At 34.6% G+C, this 21,011-nt stretch overlaps 3 protein-coding genes across 3 annotated transcripts; 2 read left to right on the top strand and 1 right to left on the bottom strand.

Annotated features, from left to right (window-relative positions):
- The first annotated feature begins 6,387 nt into the window (after window positions 1–6,387).
- Window positions 6,388–7,772, top strand: LOC18991628 (protein EPIDERMAL PATTERNING FACTOR 2). Its single transcript, XM_006396013.2, has 3 exons — window positions 6,388–6,558; window positions 6,656–6,720; window positions 7,302–7,772. The coding sequence occupies exons 1-3, from the start codon at window positions 6,465–6,467 to the stop codon at window positions 7,503–7,505; spliced, it is 363 nt and encodes a 120-aa protein (XP_006396075.1). The 5' UTR covers window positions 6,388–6,464; the 3' UTR covers window positions 7,506–7,772.
- Window positions 7,773–13,130: 5,358 nt separating this feature from the next.
- LOC112084163 lies at window positions 13,131–14,052 on the top strand. The gene is made up of 2 exons (XM_024153369.1): window positions 13,131–13,250; window positions 14,044–14,052. The coding sequence occupies exons 1-2, from the start codon at window positions 13,131–13,133 to the stop codon at window positions 14,050–14,052; spliced, it is 129 nt and encodes a 42-aa protein (XP_024009137.1).
- Window positions 14,053–14,964: 912 nt separating this feature from the next.
- On the bottom strand, window positions 14,965–15,557 carry LOC112084162. Its single transcript, XM_024153366.1, has 2 exons — window positions 15,346–15,557; window positions 14,965–15,250 (listed from the first exon to the last, which is right to left on the bottom strand). Exons 1-2 carry the CDS (start codon window positions 15,555–15,557, stop codon window positions 14,965–14,967), a joined length of 498 nt encoding a protein of 165 aa, XP_024009134.1.
- Window positions 15,558–21,011: the final 5,454 nt, after the last annotated feature.

The following is a 21,011-nucleotide window of genomic DNA, read 5'->3' as shown; positions in this document are numbered from 1 at the left end:
TGTTTAACGGATTTTTGGTCCTCGAATACGGGCAAGTCTCCTGCAAAATAGAAAAGTTGTCAAGGACCAAAAAACACGATAAGTTTGTGTTTTCCGAAGGAAGTCCGATGCTCATATAAAAAAAACAGCTCGAAAAAAACCATAATATAGTTGTTCAGAGAGCGGAAAGGCGTCGGAAAACTTTGTGAAGGAAAATGTACCGAAAGTCCTTGAGAAAGGTATGATCTACTCGGGCCTTGGAGTGAGAACGGGCTTTTACGGTGAAAAGAGAGAAAATAAAAGTTTGAGAGTGAATGAGCTTTACAGTTTAGGAACCGCCGGAGAGGAGGAACGAAGTGAGATGACCAAAAAGATGGTCAGAATTGTATGTAATGCTTGGACTTAAGAACCATAAGTAGCTAGAGAGATATCGTGAGATTTAAGATGACTAAAAGGTGAACCCCATCCCTGTAAGAAAGGGTAAAGTATTTATAGAGAATTACCTGACCGGGCTAGTATATTGGGTTGACCCATGGATGGCGGATCGGGTGGATCGGCCCATGATCCGTCGAATCTTTGATGGTGTCACGCTTCTGACGGTCTCACCAACTTTCTTTGGCATGTTCTGCCTGCAACGAGACCGTCTCTTTGCGCATCCCTTTCGTTTTCAGTGTACGAGTTTGGTCGGCGGCTTAGACGCGGTATGCCTCTTCGCTGAACCTCTGTTTTTCCTCTGGCTCCTGCGAGAGGTCACTATCACCTGACACACGTAAGGAAAACACATTAAATGCCATTCTCGTGGACTTGTAAAGGTATCAGCAATCAAATCAGACCAAGGCATATTCCTATTGTTGATTGAAGGGAAATTCGAATAGTATTTTCGGTCAAATGAATCACTTATACCCTGCCCGGATCCCTCAATATTGGGACCGGGCTGTCGCGGATGGAAGACCTTGCTCTCCGGGTACCTGTGCGGGCCACTTTTCTTTATATCCCGATCTTTCCGGATCACCGAGCTTAGGTCTAGGACATAGAGAATGTGACATTTCTTCCTTCTGACCACTCAGTTTCGGACTTTTTTGTTTCTGACAGTGTGGCCTACACTGTCAGACACGAAAAGTTCGGGAACAGATTGCCTATCGTGCCGGATCTCCCGAATTCAACTAAACTCGAGGCCCGAAATTATAAGTTTAGGCCGTATTGAACCAGATTTGGCCCGGAGGCCGTTGCAGCAAAAAAACCATAAACGCTACGTGGTAGCACATGATCTATCCATATAGAAAGGATTGAATTTATCTCCAACATTCCCAATGAATACTTTCATTTCGAATCTATAAATGAATGCCATTATTTTTTTAAATGTACATTATGATTTAATTTTCCTTAATATCAAATATTTTCATGTATGAGACAAAATTTTAGGACTAAAATAATACAATAAAATTAATAAACTTATTTATGAGATATATAGTTGTAGTGACTAAAATGCAACAAAATTAATGGCTTTGCTTCATTGAGAGGCTCACCGCAGTCACAATTTCAAAAATTAAAAATAAATTAAGAAGTATCTCTTGGAAATGTTCTAAAGAGCAAAGAATTGTCTTGATTTTTTGGTGAATACATCATGTAAATTTTATTACCAGAAAAGAATGTGAGAAGTGGAGCTAAAACGTTAAGAAAATGACCTAGCGACTATAATAAAAATTTAAACGGACTTAAATCGATACTTTGCTAAAAGAAAACCCAATACGTTAGTAGATTAGAATAGAAGGTACCATGAATTTGTCTTTAACTGTGCTATGCAATAAAAGCGCACATTTCTTTATCTCTCCATAGACTATAATTTTTTTTTTTTTTGTAGCTGATCGATGCTTCGAGATGTCAAGCTCCGGACCTGATAGTGAAGCTAGCTGAGGTCGAGTAAAAAGTAGAAAAGGTGGCATTTCTTCTGGTTAGATGTGGGACTAAAAATAGAAATGAACTATCTGATATATATATATATATATATATAGACCAAAATGGAATCTGTAGATGGAGTGGCTGGTTTTGGAGCAGTGGACCAAGATGTAGATCTAGAGATGAAGGGAGGTGAGTTAAAAATGAATATGATGGGCTTCAAAGGTTATTTTTCGTTTATAAGGAAGTAGAACATGCAAAAGTATGTTCTCATGGTGATAATCAATTAATCACTGTAACAAGGAAGATTCTGATGCCTGACTCTGAAGATGTGGATGAGAATACAAAGCAAGATGGCTTGACAAATTAAAATCTGGATGGTGTGATTTTAGCTGGTTAAGCTTCAACTGGTGAGAATCTGAAGTTATCTAACTCAGATTTGGTTTGGGATAATTAAAGAATCTATCCATATTGTGGCCTAGACTCAGTGGAGTTTCGTGATTGTATTGATTGTGCTTTTGCGAAGATTTCAAAGAGAGTAGAGTTTTGTTTTATCTTGCCCGACAAAAAATGTCCTTGCAACTGGGCAGTTACTTTCAATATAAAACGTGGTTAATCTAACTCGAAATCCCTATAAAATCCATGGAAAATTTGATACGGATGTTGTCCTAGCAAATGTGTCTCGAATTTGCAATGGATTTGCAAGGGATTTTGATCTCTTCGTATAATTCCCTCGATTATTCTCTACATGAGGAAGAGATTTATCTCATTCCTATTGTTATGATTCTGTTTTCTTTATTTATTCATCTGACTTTATGTTTGTTCTGCTAATTTAAATAGTTTCTAAATAACATTTATATATAGATTTGATGGAAATTATTTTTAAACTATTTGGAGTACAAAAAGAACAGGCCATTTAGGAGGGAAGATATCCATCTCAAATTTGTAATGGATTTGCGAGACATTTGCGACAAACCATAAAACCTAAATGTTATGCACGTTATCATAAATATTATGCCTGTTATCATAATGAGAATACTCTCTTAAATTCTAACTTGACATGTACTTTATTCTATGAAATCAGGTATTGGTGATGCGATCACTATTATTGGTATCTTTATGGTACTTTGAGGAAAAGATAAGAGGCAGAGAAAAAAATGTACCCTACGGATGCAATGGTGGAAGGAGTTCCTACTGGTGTTTGAAGTTGGGAATCTATTGTGGTTTTATAGTTCGCTATGAGTTTGGTGTGATTCATGTAGATATGAACATATATGGCCCTGTTTTAAAATCTAGGTGTGAAGTTATCAAACCATGAAGTAATATATGTGTGCATCTTTAGTCACTGGTGATTCTTTCCTGGACAAAGTTCTTATTTCAGCTGTTAGCTGTTAGCTAATATATTCCAATTTCTTTTTTTATAAGTGAAAAATGACGAGATTGTTATACAACTGTGGCTTCTTAATTAAAACGTCGATCCTCAAGAGTATACGTGCCAGTTGTGGAAGTTATGGACATAGCGGAAATTGCTTTATGGATCATTGCGAAAAAATGAATAGGAACCGTAAAATTAATGAGAAATATCAACAAGTTAACAACCAAGTATTGTCCCATAAACTGATGAGAAATATCATCAACCAAGCTGTGCATAATGGTTAAATGAAATAAAACAATACAAAAATAATATATTCTTCTCATTCTTTTGCAAATAGTAGATCAATATTTTCCTTGAAGAAGTTATTTGTTCTTTAATTTTTCCCAGTTGAATGAGTTGAATTATGTTCTACCTTTTTCAACCTAAATGGTAAAAATTTGGTAAAATAGTTATTTCCAGAAACTTATGTTCCTCTAAATGTGCAACTATTTGTTTTGTATATTGACATCAGTCTAAACTCGATTATTACAACCCATATAAAAATAACATGATTTTTTTTGTTTAACAAAGATAACATAAACTTTCTTAGGATGAGAAAATAAGAACACTTTAATGATTTAATGTAGTACGCATCATAAATTTTATGAAATAGGGTTGTGACTTACTTTATCAGGCTTGACTTTCGAAACATTTCTAGAGCAAAGCACATATTTGAAATTTTGGTATTAGCGACAGTGAGAGGACTAGCTTATTTAACTTGTTCTAATTTTTGACTCATAAAAGTATGTATCTAATTTTGTTAAATGAAAAGATGCAGAATTAAAGCTCATTTTTGGTCCCGTTTAGTTTGGGAAAAGCTCATTAAAAACAAGGGCAAGGTTCACGTTTGTGTGACAGGTTACTTTCCAAGATCTCTGAAACACTTTTGGCTGCTTCTGTGCCCTCTCTCCCATTGTGAACCTTATGACTGCAATTATTAAATATTCCATTCGTAACTCCAGTTTTGGTCCCACACCATGTATATACCTTATCTATACGTATAATTTCTCTCCCTATAGATTTGACAATACACACCTACAATTAATGCATGTTTTTCTAATTATATACATGTCCATCCATCCATGCATATTGATATATAAGTATATTAAGATTCATGGGACACGCATATAGAAAACTAAAATGTTAAACTCTAAAACTGATAATCAGTTTCTAAATTAAAATCTTCATTTAAATATTCAGATATTGTTTTTTGTAAATTCAAATTGATACAAATTACCAATGAATAAATCCGGAAAAACAATCCCTTTAAATGAATGAGAAGGTTCCAGAAAGAGATTTCAAATCTTATATAACTTAAATTTAAATCTAATTATATATAAATATCCATTCTAAAAATAATTTATTTTCTAAACTAATTTTTTACATGTTTGATAATTCTCTAATAAAGATTCCATTAAAAAAATTCAGACGTTTAAACTTGAATCGTTATATTTAGATATATATTTACTTACACATATACGATAATAAACTGTTATTTTCTGATTTTTTATATTATATAAGCTTTATAGATATTATAGTTTATATTTTTATTTATGGTATAGTTTCTACTTTTGTTTAACTTTACTTAATTTCAGTTTTCCATTTAAACACATAATTTAATTTTTCTCTTATATTGATGCACAATCTAAATTATCAATGATACATGCCACAATCTTGTAAGTCCATCATAATATAGTAAGTAAATTCAAATATTTTTAATTAACTTTTAACTTTTAATTATCCTTACATTATTTTCCACTATTATTTTCCCCAAAATACTTGGTTTTCTCAAAAGAAAAAATTTGTAAGAAAATAGAAAAAAATGAATTTGTAATACATGGTTTTCTCAAATGAAAACGTCTGTAAGAAAATAGAACAAAATGATTTTCTAATTAGAGAAATATAAAGCAAATAAAAAGAAAATAAAAAGCAAAAAATACAGAAAATAAATGAACACTTGATAAATTTTAAAGTTATTTTCCAATTTTATACTACAGGAAAATTTTGATTTACCACTATTAAGAAATATTTGATCGGGTAATCTGTATATGTTTTGCTCTTGTGGACGTTTTAAGGCAACTTTTTGGATGTTAGAAATATTATGTGGACAACTTAGATGTAAATAAGATAAACTGTAATTAGTAATAGATTAGCTTATATTTGCATGGGAATTGATTACACGCCAGACAAACACCTCCTCGTCTCTTCGTCTCATGATCTTTTTAATTTATATATATATACATATATATATATATCTACTGAAGTCCAATAATATAAACTTTATATATATCTATATATAAATATCGTTTCTCTCTTTGATGTGTTTCTTTGTTGTTAAATGTTTTCATTCCTCACTATTGGGTGCTTGGTCTAATTTTATTTGGCTAGCTATGATCTTTATATTTGCTCATAGTCGGCGGACGGTATTGCTGCCCGAAGGTGCACCCAGATCAAGCAATATAATTATCAATTCTTAATTAATATTGAGAATGAAAACTCAAATGTGTTTTAGATACATCCTAATAAGCTTACATGTCACGCTCATGATTATGAGATCCTCACAAAACACTAACTAAATATGAAAATTTCATGAGTTAATTAACAAGCCAATTTTTTCTACTTAAAAGAAAAAAATTATAGGCTTTACGGGAACACTTTGTGTATATACATGATATCTTGGTCATAATTCATAAATCGATAGTGAACTAGTTTTTTTTTGTTTTTTCAAAGCATGTAAAGTGAAACAAATGGACAACCATATATCTCTGGCCTTGTTGCTACGTTTGAACAGTTCTTAGATTCAAAAATATTCAAATGAATTGAATGTAAATGATAGTGAACATGTTCGTTGATGTATTTAAACGAATAAATGTTATTTTTTAGAAGAATAATATCAAAAATCGACGAGAATCATGTGACCTTCATCAGGTGTACATCTTCTTTTCATTTATTATTATAACACATACCACATTCTTCTCATCTTTTCACTAACTATATATACACATATAAATCACTTGCATTTAGATTATTCCACCACCTTTTGTCATATACATCACACAATACACGTAGAACTCTCTTCTCCTCTAATCTTCTAGAACTTTCTCTTTAGAGTCTCTCTCTAAATCAGAAGGTTTTTATTTTATTTTCTTCTAATTAGATAATAAAAAATAAAAACATGTCGAAGTTTCTCCGCACGTTATTGTTTGCCCTCGTCGTAGTCTTCGCCGCGTGTTCTTTGGTCGTTAACTGCATTCGCACGCCGCCACTAAGTCCGTCACATCACTACTTTTTTCATTTTTTATTATATTTTTCTGTTAAATCGTTTGTTCATATTTTAACAACTTCTTATGTGCCTTATTCTTGTAGAAATTACGGTCAATGGTGGAGGAAAGAAAAACGCCGAGATAGAACGAGCTCAAACGCATCATAAGGTAGGTCAAGTCTCGAACGGTGCACTATAATTTTTTATATATGTATAAAATATAGCACTTCTTAAAATAGTATATAAAAGCTTTTACTGTACCAAAACGACCAGATTTTAATCTTCAAAGTGTGATTTGATGATCGCAACTAAAGGGTAGGAAAATACCGTAACCTAAAAAACCATTTAAATTCATCATTATCTTAGAATCCGAAAATTGTTTTTGTGTATATTTTTTTTGATGTAAGCAAACCAAACAGAATCAACTAACATTTATTAGAATTTATATTTTTATTGTATATGTGTATAAGTAATAGATATAAATATGTAGATCATGTGTCGGCAAAAAAATGTAATCATGCTAAAACAACTGTAATATAAGAAATAATAATTTCTTTATATCTTTAAGTGGTTTTTAAACAAAACGGGACGGAAACCAAACGGTATGTCCGATTACCTACCCATAATTGAAACTGCATTTTTAAAATAAATATTTTGTCATCTTAATTAGATGTCTTTGTAAGAAAATAATAATATTGGATGTCTTTTGAATATTTGAATTGACTATTTTAATTACATTTTGTGGTGAAGAAGGAAATAAAGGGAAAAGGAGGGGTAGAAATGGAAATGTATCCGACAGGATCTAGTTTGCCGGACTGTTCATACGCATGTGGTGCATGCTCGCCGTGTAAACGCGTGATGATTAGCTTTCAGTGCTCCGTTGCCGAATCATGTAGCGTCATCTACAGATGCACGTGCAGAGGAAGATATTATCACGTGCCATCCAGAGCTTGAATCTCCACCGTTTATTTACTTTTTTGTTGACGTCTGTGATTAAATATCAGTTTTGGCGGGTGGCGGCGAAACTCTCTACTATTTTGTACAATTTATTTAAGCTATGGGCCCACTTTCAAGTTCGATATTTAATATTGGGCTTTTATAGGCCTTTTTGATGCGTCTTGAACAAGACGAACGAATCAGATGCTGGGAGTGAACTGTCAAAGGTTAGAAGTCAAATGTTTCGTTCCACCAAATTTTTTTTTTTCCTTTTAACGAATCCAACAAGACTAAGCTTTTAAAATTATGTCTCCTTATATGATTAATACTTAGTTTTAGGCTTTTAGCCAAAGCAATCACTAGACAAAAAAGTTTCCTTCGAATGTTTTATATTTCTTGTAATATCATGTTATGTGCATAATCTATAAAATTCTAATGAAATTCGAAGAAAAAAAGTCTTGGTTTTTAAAATTAAGAACCAACTAGCCGTTTCGGAAATGTTAATAATGAAATTAAAAATTAAAAATAGGAATGGATCGGGACAGAAGTCCCTCCTGAAATTGGACTAGCCTACTAAAAATTGTTGTTTGGCTCGTAAAGTTTAGGAATTGTTCCAATACTTTTTCTTTCGTCTATAAACTCTACATTTCTGGTTTGGGCAATCGAGCCTTTTGTTTATTTTAATTAAAATCGTTAGTTGAAGGAACAAAAAAAAAGTTAAGACCGGGCCATGATATTTGACAAAAAAGGTTCTTTAACTCGTATAATTTTTTTTTTAATGATTTTATATTGCCCTCTCATTTGAATAGAAAAGTCGAATATTTAAAGATCCCAAGAAGACATGGTCATTGGTCAATAGTCGAAGAAAAATGAATAAATGGGTGCAACTTGAAGCATTGTTAAATTTATAAATGACACATATTAATGGATAATGTACTTATGTAAATGACGTATAACCAACCAAATTGAATTTGGGTTTCACTATTTCCCTTGTTTTTTATTTATTTTACGTAAATACCATATGAATTTGGAACAATTCAAGATATAGAATTAAAGTCAACATGAAACATCTCATAAATGGTTTTCACTTTCAGAATCCGAGTTGAAATAGCAGTGTATCCTACGCATACGATTACAAATAAATATTTTTTTTAATAGGAATCTTGTTTTTTTCAAAATTTTTTAATATAAGTTCGAAGAGTTTATTAATTTTTCTTTTTTCTTTTTGGCATAAAATTTAAATGATTTTGAGATAGTGTTAGAAGTAACTGCCTAAATTGGAAGGCAGGAAACGAGATCAAACCTAACAATGATTTAGGCTTGGCAACTAATTCTTGAGGCGATCTTAAATTTTTTTTAAAAAAAATCTAATTCTTGAGGCCAACAAAAATATATTTAAGGCTAACAATCAAATCACTTAATCCTATTATTAATAAAAGTTGAAACTAAATGCTCCTAAAGGTGTCTACATTAAAAAGGGCAATTTTATTGATCCACATCAACATTCAAAATTAAGAAAGTTTCCAAAATTAATATTTTGAGTAATAATATATATATATGAAAGAATAAAATTATGTATTAAATTCCTATTAACAACAAAAAACTAAAATAATATTAAATTAAAAACATTTTTAAACAAAATACAAATTTACTTAGGTATAAAATAATATGCAATCAATTAAAGAAGGAAAGTAATTTTTAAAATTGTTTTTCAATTTTCTTATAAAACTGATATAAAAAGAATAAAATTGAAGATGATGAAAAATATTATTTTTTTATTAGAGAAGAAACATATACTAATTTTTTGTGTCAATACTATTTTTATTAAATAGTAATTGATTATTTTGTTATTGTTTTTATTTATCTTTTTAGTATACTAACCTACAAGCATTAGAAGAATTTAAAAATATATATACAAGTTGAAATTACAAAAAATTAAAATAATATTTACTATAACATAAAAAACAACACATATATTAATATGTGGAGATAATTGGTGGTTTAAACATAATTTAAGGGTGACAATAAATTTATGAAATCTATTTTAATATATATCAAAAAATAATTTAATAGTTTATTAAAAGGTAATTAAATACTATCAAATATAATTTGTACTCATTAAAATAGTAAAATAAAGAGAAATGTTTTGCTTTTTTTTGGTTATCAATAAAAAATCATTTAGAAGTTATCACACACAATATGTTACTCAACAAAAGGTTTGGTATTTACCAATTTAAGATAACATTGACTAAAATTTATATTGAGTTCATAGATTTTTGTGATTTGAAATTAGTTTTAAATTTTATTTTATATGTATTTACTGAAAATATATGAAAGCAAAAATTGTGTTTATTAGTTTATTTGTAATTTAGAATAAATCAAAAATTTGTATCGACTAAACTAGCTAAAAAAATAAAATAATTTTTATTTTTATCATTTTTTCATAAAAAACATACATAACAAGAATGCAACTGATAAAAAAAACTTATTTTCTTGAACAGTAAGTGATGTATAATACTTTATCTTCATGTTAATACTAACTAAGTATAGTTTGTTATATTTTGGATTGATTTTGGTATACAAAATGTTAAGCGTTCAACAAAATAATATATTTTTTAAACGACACATATATAAATACAAACAAGATCGTTGAAACCTTAAAATCTATATATAAATTTTGAGATTAAAACTGAATTACTTTTGATAAATTTTATTACAACAAATCAACATCTAAATAAATATAACAACTTGAATATGATTTTATCAATACAATAGCATTAAAAAACTACACACTTGTAATGTGAATGCAAAATCTAGTTAATAATTTATTTTTCCTTATTTTTACTACTCGTATTAATAAGCGTATACTGACAGAAAAACTATTAATAAGCGTATATATATCATCAAAAAGAAAAAGACAACGTATATATTTGAATCGTTGGTTTTAATTAATTCTACATTTATTTAACTTCATCAAAAGGATTATTCGAGGGATATTCATTTTCACCGACCAAAGTAATGTGATAAAGTTAGTCTGAGAACATTTCCATGGGTACTCAGAGTCAGAGCCATATACAAGCTCGCATGTCACCAGCTTCCATGTCACGTCTGGACCAAGTTCAATCCATTTATATACGCAGAAACCGTTTACGTGTAATTTGTTTGGACTTTGGACATTGACAAAAACATAATTTGCTTGACACTGACACAGTTGATTACCATCAATGCCATTGTTGCATTGTAAGGAGTAAGGATTATGGGGTTTTACAAATTTTATTTCCGCTTTATTTAAATCCTAAAATACAATTATTAACCAATCATATATAAAGGTATCATCTATAACTTCATATTTTTTTTAAGAATTGAAATTTGTATTTTAATATATTCTAATATAAAAATTAGTTATGAGAACCTACTCATTATATTTTACAACTCATCTTTATTTGATCTTTTTGTTAGGACATCTCGAGGCAACCTCAAATCTTTGAATACGAAGTTTTATTCATTCCAAAAACAACTTTAAGGGTATCTCTAAAGAGAACTTCAAATTTGAGGTTGGATGGTGTTTGCCTCTAAAAACAAAACCTCAAATCTAATCTCACAAAAGTTAAAATATTGCACTTTAGTTTTTACTTTTAATAATTGTTGGGGATAAATTTGATCTTTCGTACGTGGACGAATCATGTGTTTGCATGTGGCGTCCATGAATTTTTTGCAGGTACTGTCCTCCTGGGCCAAATTAAGACTCATACAGTCCAATATAACCTAAACATATAGCACTGAGCCTCGAATCCAGTCGGATTTGGAAGATCCGGCACAATGGGCCACCTATTCCCAGGATTCTCGTATTTGACAGCATAGGCCACACTGTCAGGCACCAGAAAGTCGGAAACTGAGTGGTCAGAAGGAAGAGAGGTCACCTTCTCTATATCCTAGATCTAAGTTCGGTGATCCGGAAGGGTCGGAATATAAGGAAAAGAGATCCACACAGGTACTCGGAGAGCAGAACCGTTCAAACAACCCCGGCAGTCCGGTCCCAGTATCGAATGTTCTGGACCAGGTATGAGTAAATCTATAAGCGGGAAACACTATTCAAATTTTTCTCCATTCGATAATAGGAATATGCCTTAGTCTGATTTGATCACCCATACCCTTACAAACCCACGAGATTAGCATTTAATGCATCTTGCTTACACGTATCAGGTAACAGGATCTTTCGCAGAAGCCAGAGGGAAAAACAGAGGATCAACGAGAGCTATATCGCGCTTGAACCGCCGAACTAGCCCGTACACTGAAGACGAAAGGGACGCGCCAGGGAACGGTCTCGTGGCAGGCACAACACGCCAATGAAAGTTGGTAAAATCATCAGAAGCGTGACGCAAGCATAAGATTCAAATCCAGTCAAACCGGGTCATAGACCAACCCACCCGACTTGCTATCCATGGACCAACCCGATATATTAACCCGGATCAGGTAAAATCCTATAAAAACTTTGTCCCTTCAAAAGAAGAAGGAGATCACTCTTTTAGCTATCTTAAGGTTTATTTTATCTCTCTAGATACTTGTGACCTTCAAACGCTAGCATCTCATATTCTCTGATCATTTTTTCTGCTCATCTATTCACTTCTTCTCGACGGTGGCCCTTGAACCGTGGAGCATTTCAACCCACAAACTCTTCTCTTCTTCTCTTTTCACCTCAAATAGCATATCACCGCTAAAGGCCCGAATTGACTCCACCCTTCTAAGAAACTCTCGGCCCACTTTCCTTCACTCGTTTTACGATCTCTTTCTGCTCTCTGATTAGTCTCATAGTAGTCTTTTTCGTTGGTTTCTGACTTGAGTGTCCAAGAGGCTTCGAAAAACACACCTCCATCATATTTTTTGGGCCTTCACGTGTTTCTCGATTTTGCAGGAGATTTGCCCCCACAAAAGGACTAAAAATCCCCTAAACAATCATTATTAATAAAAATCATACAACTTTATAAATAACAAAAACATACATTAAAAAATATCATTAACTAAAATTATTTTATAAATTTTATAATAAAATAAAACTTAACATTATAAGATAAAATTACATAAACATAATAATTAAAACACATAAACTAAATTATAAATTATTATATTACATGATTACACCAAATAATTCAACAAAATTATTTCCATAATGCTCCCAAATACGATCAGTCAATGCATTCTGAAGTGATAAATGAGCTTCTTTATTTTTTATCAAATTAATCTACACCATTCATTAGATTTCATTTTTCAACAACCATGAGATTAAAAATTTATCTTCTGTATCCAACATATCCAATTTGTCCACCATATAAGATAAGAAAATCTTGAGATTTTATCTATATCATTCATTGAATCTCATTCATTATCAACCATTATATTAAAATCCTATCCAACTTATCTACAAAATGAGATAGGAAAATCTTGAGAAACTAATGTACACCTTTTATTAGATCTCACTCATCATCAACTGTTGGATTAAAATCATATTCATCCTTGTAAAATATCAACAAAATTGATTTGTGGCCATTCATTTGAAATTATATCCATCCATCATTGTATATAAATAATATACTTGAACCAATGAAAAGCTCACAACTCCACCAACTCTTTCTTCTCCAAAAAAATATGGATAAAGGTAGAGGCTTATCATTCAATCAACATGAAAATAAGTTATTATGTCATGTTTATCTAGAAATATCACAAGACCCAATTTCTAGCAATAACCAGTCTTTGGAGAAATTATGGGTACAAATACAAAATAGTTATAATAAAAAAATTTAGAAATCTAGAAGTAATAGATTTCGTCAAAGTAGGATGTATAATATTATTTATGCGGTCAGAAATTTGAAGAGTTGCATCACCCAAGTGGAGAATATACATCCAAGTTGTGCATTTGAATATGACATCGTAAGTACATTTGTTTTTTCTGCTTCATTTGATATATAATATTTATTTATATATTTTAACAAAATTATGTTTCAAACACTCTACATACCGAAAAAACCAAAAAATTGTTAGTTCAAGATCCAAAACTGAAAAATGTCTTAAATTTGACCATGTGTGGGCTTTCATGAAGGATATCCCAAAGTTTACCGAAAATATTAACATCAGTATTCCAAATACTCCAAATAATGAAAGTGATAGTGCTCGCTCTCCAACATTAATATCTCCAGGTGTGTCTTCTTTTTCGATCAATTTAATTAGTAGCAATGACGGCGGGTCAAATTCATCACAACGTCTGATAGGATCAAAGAAAACAAAACTCAAACAGAAGATTGCCAAATGTAATAACTCATCTGTTGATACTTTGATTTAATCGAACGATCAACTCTTTGATTTCTTAATAGAAAATGCATCAAATATGGGCAATAGTGTTTAGATTTCTCAATTACATATACAAAATCAAGCAAAAAATAGCCCTAAAAGAAATGCAGAAGGAAAGTAAAATATGGTTAACAAATTTAGACTCTATGAATTTATTTGGTCTGAACAAGTAAGAATACAAGTGTTTTTTTTTGTATGATTCTTACTTGTTCAGACCGAATAAACTCACGGATATTACTATAAAAAATAAAGTCTAAATTTGTTAACAATATTTTATTTTCCTCCTGTATTTCTTTTAAGGCTAATTATTTTGCTTGATATTGCATCGTAATTGAGCAGTCTCAACACTTTCGCCCATACTTGATGCATTTTCTTTTAAGAAATCAAAGAGTTGATTGTTTGATGAAATCAAAGTATCAACAGATGAGTTATTACCTTCGATAATCTTCCTTTTGAGTTTTGCTTTCTTTGATTTTATCGGATGTTGTGATGCATTTGACCCACCGTCATTGCTACTTAAATTGATCGAAAAATAAGACACATCTGGAGATTGTGATGTCAGAGAGCCAACAATACCACTTTCATGATTTTGGAGTATTTGGAATACCGATGTTGACATTATCGGTAAACTTTGGGATATCTTTGATCAAAGCCCCCACATGGTCAAATTTAAAACCTTTTTTCAGTTTTGGATCTTGAACCAACAATTGTTTGGCTTTTTCCATCTGTAGAATGTTTAAAACATAATTTTGTTAAAATATATAAATAAATATCATATATAATATGGAGCAGAAAAACAAATATACTTACAATGTCATATTCAGATGTACCATTTGAATGCATATTTTCCACTTGGGTGATGCAGCTCTTCAAGTTTATGACCGCTTAAATAATAGTATTCATCATACCTTGAAAAGATCTTTCACTTTTAATTTCCCAACCCATATTTTTTTTCATTGTAACTATTTTATATTTTTACCCAAAATTTTCCCAAAGACTGATTATTGCTAGAAATTGGGTCTTGTGATATTTCTAGAAAGACACGACATAATAACTCATCTTCATATTGATTGAATGATGAGCTTTTACTTTTTTTTTCCGTCTCAACATCTAATTCATTACTCCAAATGTCAAATTACAATGTAGGATAATCCCTTAAAGCCAAATGCTTAATCCACTCTGGCATGATAGTATATAACCTAGGGGCATCAGACACAAACGAGAGAGCCATCCTAGCTATTCTATCAGCAACTTTATTACCTTCCCTTACATGAAATCTCACCTCAGCCTCAGGGATGCAAGATAGGGCTCTACGAATATCCTGGCAAAGAGGATGAATTTGGACCTTTTGTGAAGCACCTTGAACTATCTCCACCAACTCCTTTGCGTCCACTTCAAAGATGATTCGGATGAACCCCAACCTACAGATTGAAAGGATTGCCCATCTAAGAGCTTCTACCTCAGTCGCTAGGCTGGGCTCCACCTGAGATGTGACTCTCGCACCCATCCATTTCACCGTGCCTCTAGCATCTCTAAGAACCCATCCAATGCTGCTTCTTTGACCTTTTGGATGCCAAGCTCCATCCGAATTTCACTAAACCATCCTGGAGGAGGTGGAGTCCTCCTGGTGTTCTCATTAGTTGCATCGCTTCTGCGCTGTGATCGGAGGATTCTCGGAGGTGAAATATCCTCATCTTCTCTTTTGGTCCACTCCTCCGCATCCTCCATTTCTTTCAGAATGGAATCTTGAGCTGAGTATTCTATCCCTTTATGTGTCAACTCATTACGGTTTTTCCAAAGCCTCCATAGTAACCAGGGAACAAGCAATTGTGCTCGCATTGGAAAGAGTCAGGAATATTCATGACATGATGGAGATTTGTCATGAAAGATTCTGCCATTTCCCCATTTGGTGGAGCTGGAACCGGGGATAAGGCCCACACTAAACGAGCAAACAAGCATTCAAATAAGAGATGGTTCACAGTTTTCTCTCCCTGATTACATCATGGACAAGATGAATCTCTCACCATGTGTCTACGTGCCAAAATCGCTGTGACCGGGAGGCAGTTATTTAAGGATCTTCATATGAAGTGAATCACTTTTGGGCTTGCATCCAGCTGCCAGATCTGCTTGAACAGAGGGTCGAAACTCCGCTGCAAGACCTCCTGATCGATACCCTTCATTTGCAGGACATGCTTGACAATCCAATACCCAGATTTCACAGAGTATTTCCCATCACGCGTGAAATCTCAAGAAAACACATCCTTGCTAAGATTTCCACCCGGTCTGATCTTCATAATGTTTATGATTATGTCTTCTGTGAATAGAGATTCCAGGAGACCGCGATCCCACTCTCGCCCATCCTCTCTAAGGAGATCTTTAACTAGTAAGGACGAAGACATGAAGGTCCTTAGGTTCGTGGGAATTAGTCTTGTAAATGGAACCGAGATGGCTGGTTTACTGCCAATCCAAGGGTCCAGCCAAACTTAATGCATTCACCACTCCCAACCACCATCCAAATATCCTCTTTGATCAGCGATTGAGCACTATGTATGCTTTTCCATGCAAAGGATGGTCTGGAGCCTAAAGTCGCAGAAAGAGGGTCAGAGTCTTTAAAGTGTCTGCCTTTGTAAACTCGAGAGAGTAAAGATTGGGGTTCTGTTACGATTCTCCAGAGTTGCTTCCCCAATAAGGCAGTGTTGAAGGCTTCTATGTCCTTGAAGAGATTCTCCCATTCTTGCCAATGAATTCCTTTGGACTCTTGTTTGCTCCTCCACCAGAAGTTAGCCATGATGGAGGCTAAACCTTCGCAGACTGTTTTGGGGAGTCTGAAGCACTGCATCGTGTATGTTGGAAGGACCACCACCTTAATTAGGACTTCCTTCCATCCTTGAGATAGGAAGTTATTTTGCCATACTTCTACTCTTTGATTCATTCGATCCTTGAGGTAGATGAGAATGGAGACCTTTGATCCTGAAAAAGCCTCTGGGAGACCCAGATACACGCCTTCTCTCCCTTCCTGATCGATTCCCAGCATGCTCTTAATCTCCTCCCTTCTCTGCTCGGAAATCAGTATACCGAAGTAGATGCTTGATTTATCATAGTTTACCTTTTGGCCTAAGGCGAGGCTGTACTCCTCTATGATGCGAACCACCTCTGATATCTCCCCATTTTCACTCTTACAGTATAAGATACTATCATCTGTGAATAGAAGGTGCGACACCGGAGGGCAGGAACGAGCTGCCTTAAGACCTGTGATACGTCCATCTCTCTCCGCCTGAACTAACATTTGTATCCGGATTTCCGTGCAGATGACAAAGAGATATGGAGAGATGGGGTCTCCTTATCGCAGACCACGAAAAGAATATATATCACCGTATGAGGTTCCATTAATCAGGACCTGATATTTCACTGTTTTTTCACAAACCATGATCAGCTTGATCCAACGGTCTGCAAAACTCAGGACCCTCATTGCATCTTCCTTCCAGGAAAGGCTACTACACTCTGTCATACGCCTTAGAGATATCAGTTTTAATGGCGATGAACTCTTCAGCACACTTATTTGATAACTTCAGGGTGTGGAGCATCTCGTGGACAATCAGGATATTATCAGATATCAAACGCCCATTGACAAAAGCTGCCTGGGTGTCTGAAATGATATCTGGAAGTACTCGCTTCAGCCTGATCGCCAACACTTTGAAGATTACTTTGTAGGCCATATTACATAGGCTGATGGGTCTATATTCTGTTAGTCTTTTGGCAGAGGAAGTCTTTGCGATAAGACATAAGTTGTTGCTATTGAGGTTTTCCACCATAATGCCTGTGTTGAAAAAGTTATGAACCATCTCCGTAAGCTGATCTTCCATCTCTTCCCAGAAGTGTTGGAATAAATAGCCACTCATACCATCAGGACCAAGGAATTTAGAGGGGTTGATACTAAACGTGGCACACTTCACCTCTTTCTTCATTACCTCCTTGAGGAGAGAGTCGTTCTGTTCCTCCAAAATGATAGACTGGATACCATTGAGCTCTCGCAGGTGGTATCCAATATCCTCCGAAGCAAATAGAAGCTTAAAGTAGTCCTCTGAAATTCTCCCTAGGTCCTTCTCCACAAAGAACTTATTTTCATCAGTATCCAGCAGACTTTTTTATCCTATTCTGGGCTATTCTGGACTTAGTAACTGCATGGTATAACTTAGTATTCCTGTCCCCTACTTTTTGCCATTAATTTCTGCTCTTTTGTTGCCAAAAATTCTCCTCATTTTGGTACTCAATTAAGAGTACTTTATTCAGTTAAGAGAGTTTCACTTGGTTGAGGGATCTCTGTCGGGATACCTGATCAATCTGTCTAGCTAGATCTTGGATGCGTTGCTCCGAGTTTGGCTTGACCAGCCTCTTCCATTTAGAAATGATTCTGCGACATCCTTCTAGGTTCTCCACCATTGAACTCCTGGATTGGGCAGAGGACTTACAATGATTACTAACTACATCTCTGAAGCCTTCACGTTGGATCCATCTATGGTCATACCGAAAGGTCGTCCACTTTCTCCAGTTTTCTCCTAGGAGACAAGTGATTAGAGGGTTATGGTCGGAACCAACTCTCTCAAGATAAACAGCCTTAGCAGCTGGGAATATTTCGCTCCAAAGTTGGTTCGCAACTGTTCTATCCAATCTACATTCCACTAATTCCTCATTTCGCACCCCCAAACCATGAGAACTGGTTCCCTGTAAACTTGACATCCCACAGCCCACATTGGTACATCATACGCTTAAAATCCAGGAAAGAAGCTTCATCCCTATCAGCTCCTCCTCGTTTCTCTGACTTGTCAAGCAGCTCGTTAAAATCTCCAGTGAGCATCCATGGTCCCACCCTGCTGATTCCAATTCGCAGAAGCCTCTCCCATACTACACCCCGATTCTTCTTAACTGGTTCTCCATAAACACATGTTAGATATAATAGTTTATCATGTTAGATAACTTCCGCATCTATCATATTTTTATCAGCGTGGAGGATTTTCACTGAAACTACCTCCTTCCACATCAGTGCAAGACAACCACTCTTACCTACTGGCTCACTGTACATATATCAAAATAACCCAGATGAGCCAAAACACCTTCCATATACTTCCGACGATTTTTGGTCTCACAGAGCAATATTACCTCCGGGAAATACCGACCTTGTATTTCCCTCAGGTGACTAACTATCCGAGTACTCCCCACTCTCTGACAGTTCCAGCTCAGAATTCTCATTGAAAGCACAAAGGGTTGGTATTAACCATCAACCCTTCTTCTGAGTTTCCCATGCGGACCAGGCCTGTCAGAGAGACAGAATGATCTGGAACCAAGGCTGCCTTATTGGCAGAGTGAGATGCTTGTGACTTCTTTGATCCCGTGTCAGCACACTTGAGATCGGCTTTCTCTTGAGATGGTGATGAACCAGTAGATGGTTCCAAACTTCCAAGCTTTGCTTTCTTCCGCTGCCTTCCTTCACTTCCACTGAGTCATCTTTTCTTTGAAGTTCAGACGACAGACTCCCTTGATATCTTCGAGCTTCCAGCTCCGTCAGTGTTAACAGCTTTAACCTCTGTTGCCATCTTGGGTTTCCAGACTTGCTGAATTTGTTTCCTTTTGCCTCGTGGATCCGATTTGGACCATTGAATCCTCTCCTTCACATTTCTTGACTTTGGTGGTGAGACCGTACGTGAATCCAGGAAGACAACTTGATCTTTTACTGGAATGCGCTTGTTCCTTGCAATCGATGAACTCTGTCTCCTATGATGGCCACTGTCCGAGTTCTCCTGATGGGGCCTTGTGCTCCTCTCGCTGAGGTGTGATGAGGGTCTGGGACATGTAGGGGGCAGTGAGGCTGATCATGCGTGAGTAGCTTACAAAGGAAACAGACTTCCAATAATTTCTCGTACTTTAACTCGGTGAGAACTGCTTCCCAAGTGGAGAATCTGACTAGCTTCCTGAATTTTAATGGTTCATCGACATTAACCCACACTCGCGCTCACACATATTCCAGGGAGTCAGATTGTTTAGCGTATAGTTCCACATTCTCCACTTGACCCAAAGGCTCCATTATGCTCTCAACAGCCTGTTTCTTTATGAGGTGAATCGGGAATCCAGAGATTTGAATCCAGAATGCCACACGCTTCAAGAAGTCGGGTCCAGGATGCGAACTCTATTGATCAACCACTACAACCCATCTATTTTCAAACCATAGCCCCCTGTTGAGAACATGAAGGAGGTCTGATTCATTTTGAAAGATGAATTGCACATGGTCCGCACCCACCCCATGACCTCTAACTCGATATTCCATACCCCAAATGGGGGGCAGAGCCTTGACTAGACCACCCACCTTGTGGACTGTGGGATTGAGACAGCGAACAATCACACTCGTGGAGCTTTCTTCGATTAGGTCATCATTTTCCAGATCTGAAACATCGACTGGATCTCCTTTTCCCAGCAGGTCTAGCTTTCTGAGTTCCTCCATGAGATCCTTCTCCTTTCGCTTCCGCTGATGAAACATCATGAGGGTTCTTCCGGAACAGATCTGGAGGTATATTTGAAGGATGTTGCTCTATCTACAGGAACAGAAGCCACCAAGGGCTTAATGAACAGCGCGGACAAAGAGTCAGGCGCCGATTGAGATTTAGGGTTTACTACTCAGTGACGGCGAATCGCCTATCTAGAGAAAAAATGTACGGAAATCCTAGCATTGTTTTTTTTGATGAGCCTTTACTTTTATCTATATTTTTTTTAGAAGAAAGAGTTAGTGGGGTTTTGGGATTTTCATTGGTTTAAGTATATTATCTATACACAATGATGGATGAATAAAATTTCAAATAAATGGCCACAAATCAATTTGTAGATAGTTTACAAGGATGAATATAATTTTAGTCTAACGGTTGATGATGAGTGAGATTTAATAAAAGGTGTAGATTAGTTTCTCAAAAATTTCTTATCTAATTTTGTGAATAAGTTGGATAGCATTTTAATCAAATAGTTGATAATGAATAAGATTCAATGAATGATATAGTTTAGCTCTCAAGATTTAATTATCTTATATGGTGGACAAGTTGGATATAGAGGATATGATTTTAATCTCACGGTTGTTGATAAATTAAATCTAATGAATGGTGTAGATTGTCAAGATTTTATTATCCTTTAAAATAAATAAAA

Source organism: Eutrema salsugineum, unplaced genomic scaffold (assembly GCF_000478725.1).
Source record: "Eutrema salsugineum unplaced genomic scaffold, Eutsalg1_0 scaffold_5, whole genome shotgun sequence".
Lineage (NCBI taxonomy): Eukaryota > Viridiplantae > Streptophyta > Magnoliopsida > Brassicales > Brassicaceae > Eutrema > Eutrema salsugineum.
This window is presented reverse-complemented; position numbering and strand designations above follow the sequence as displayed.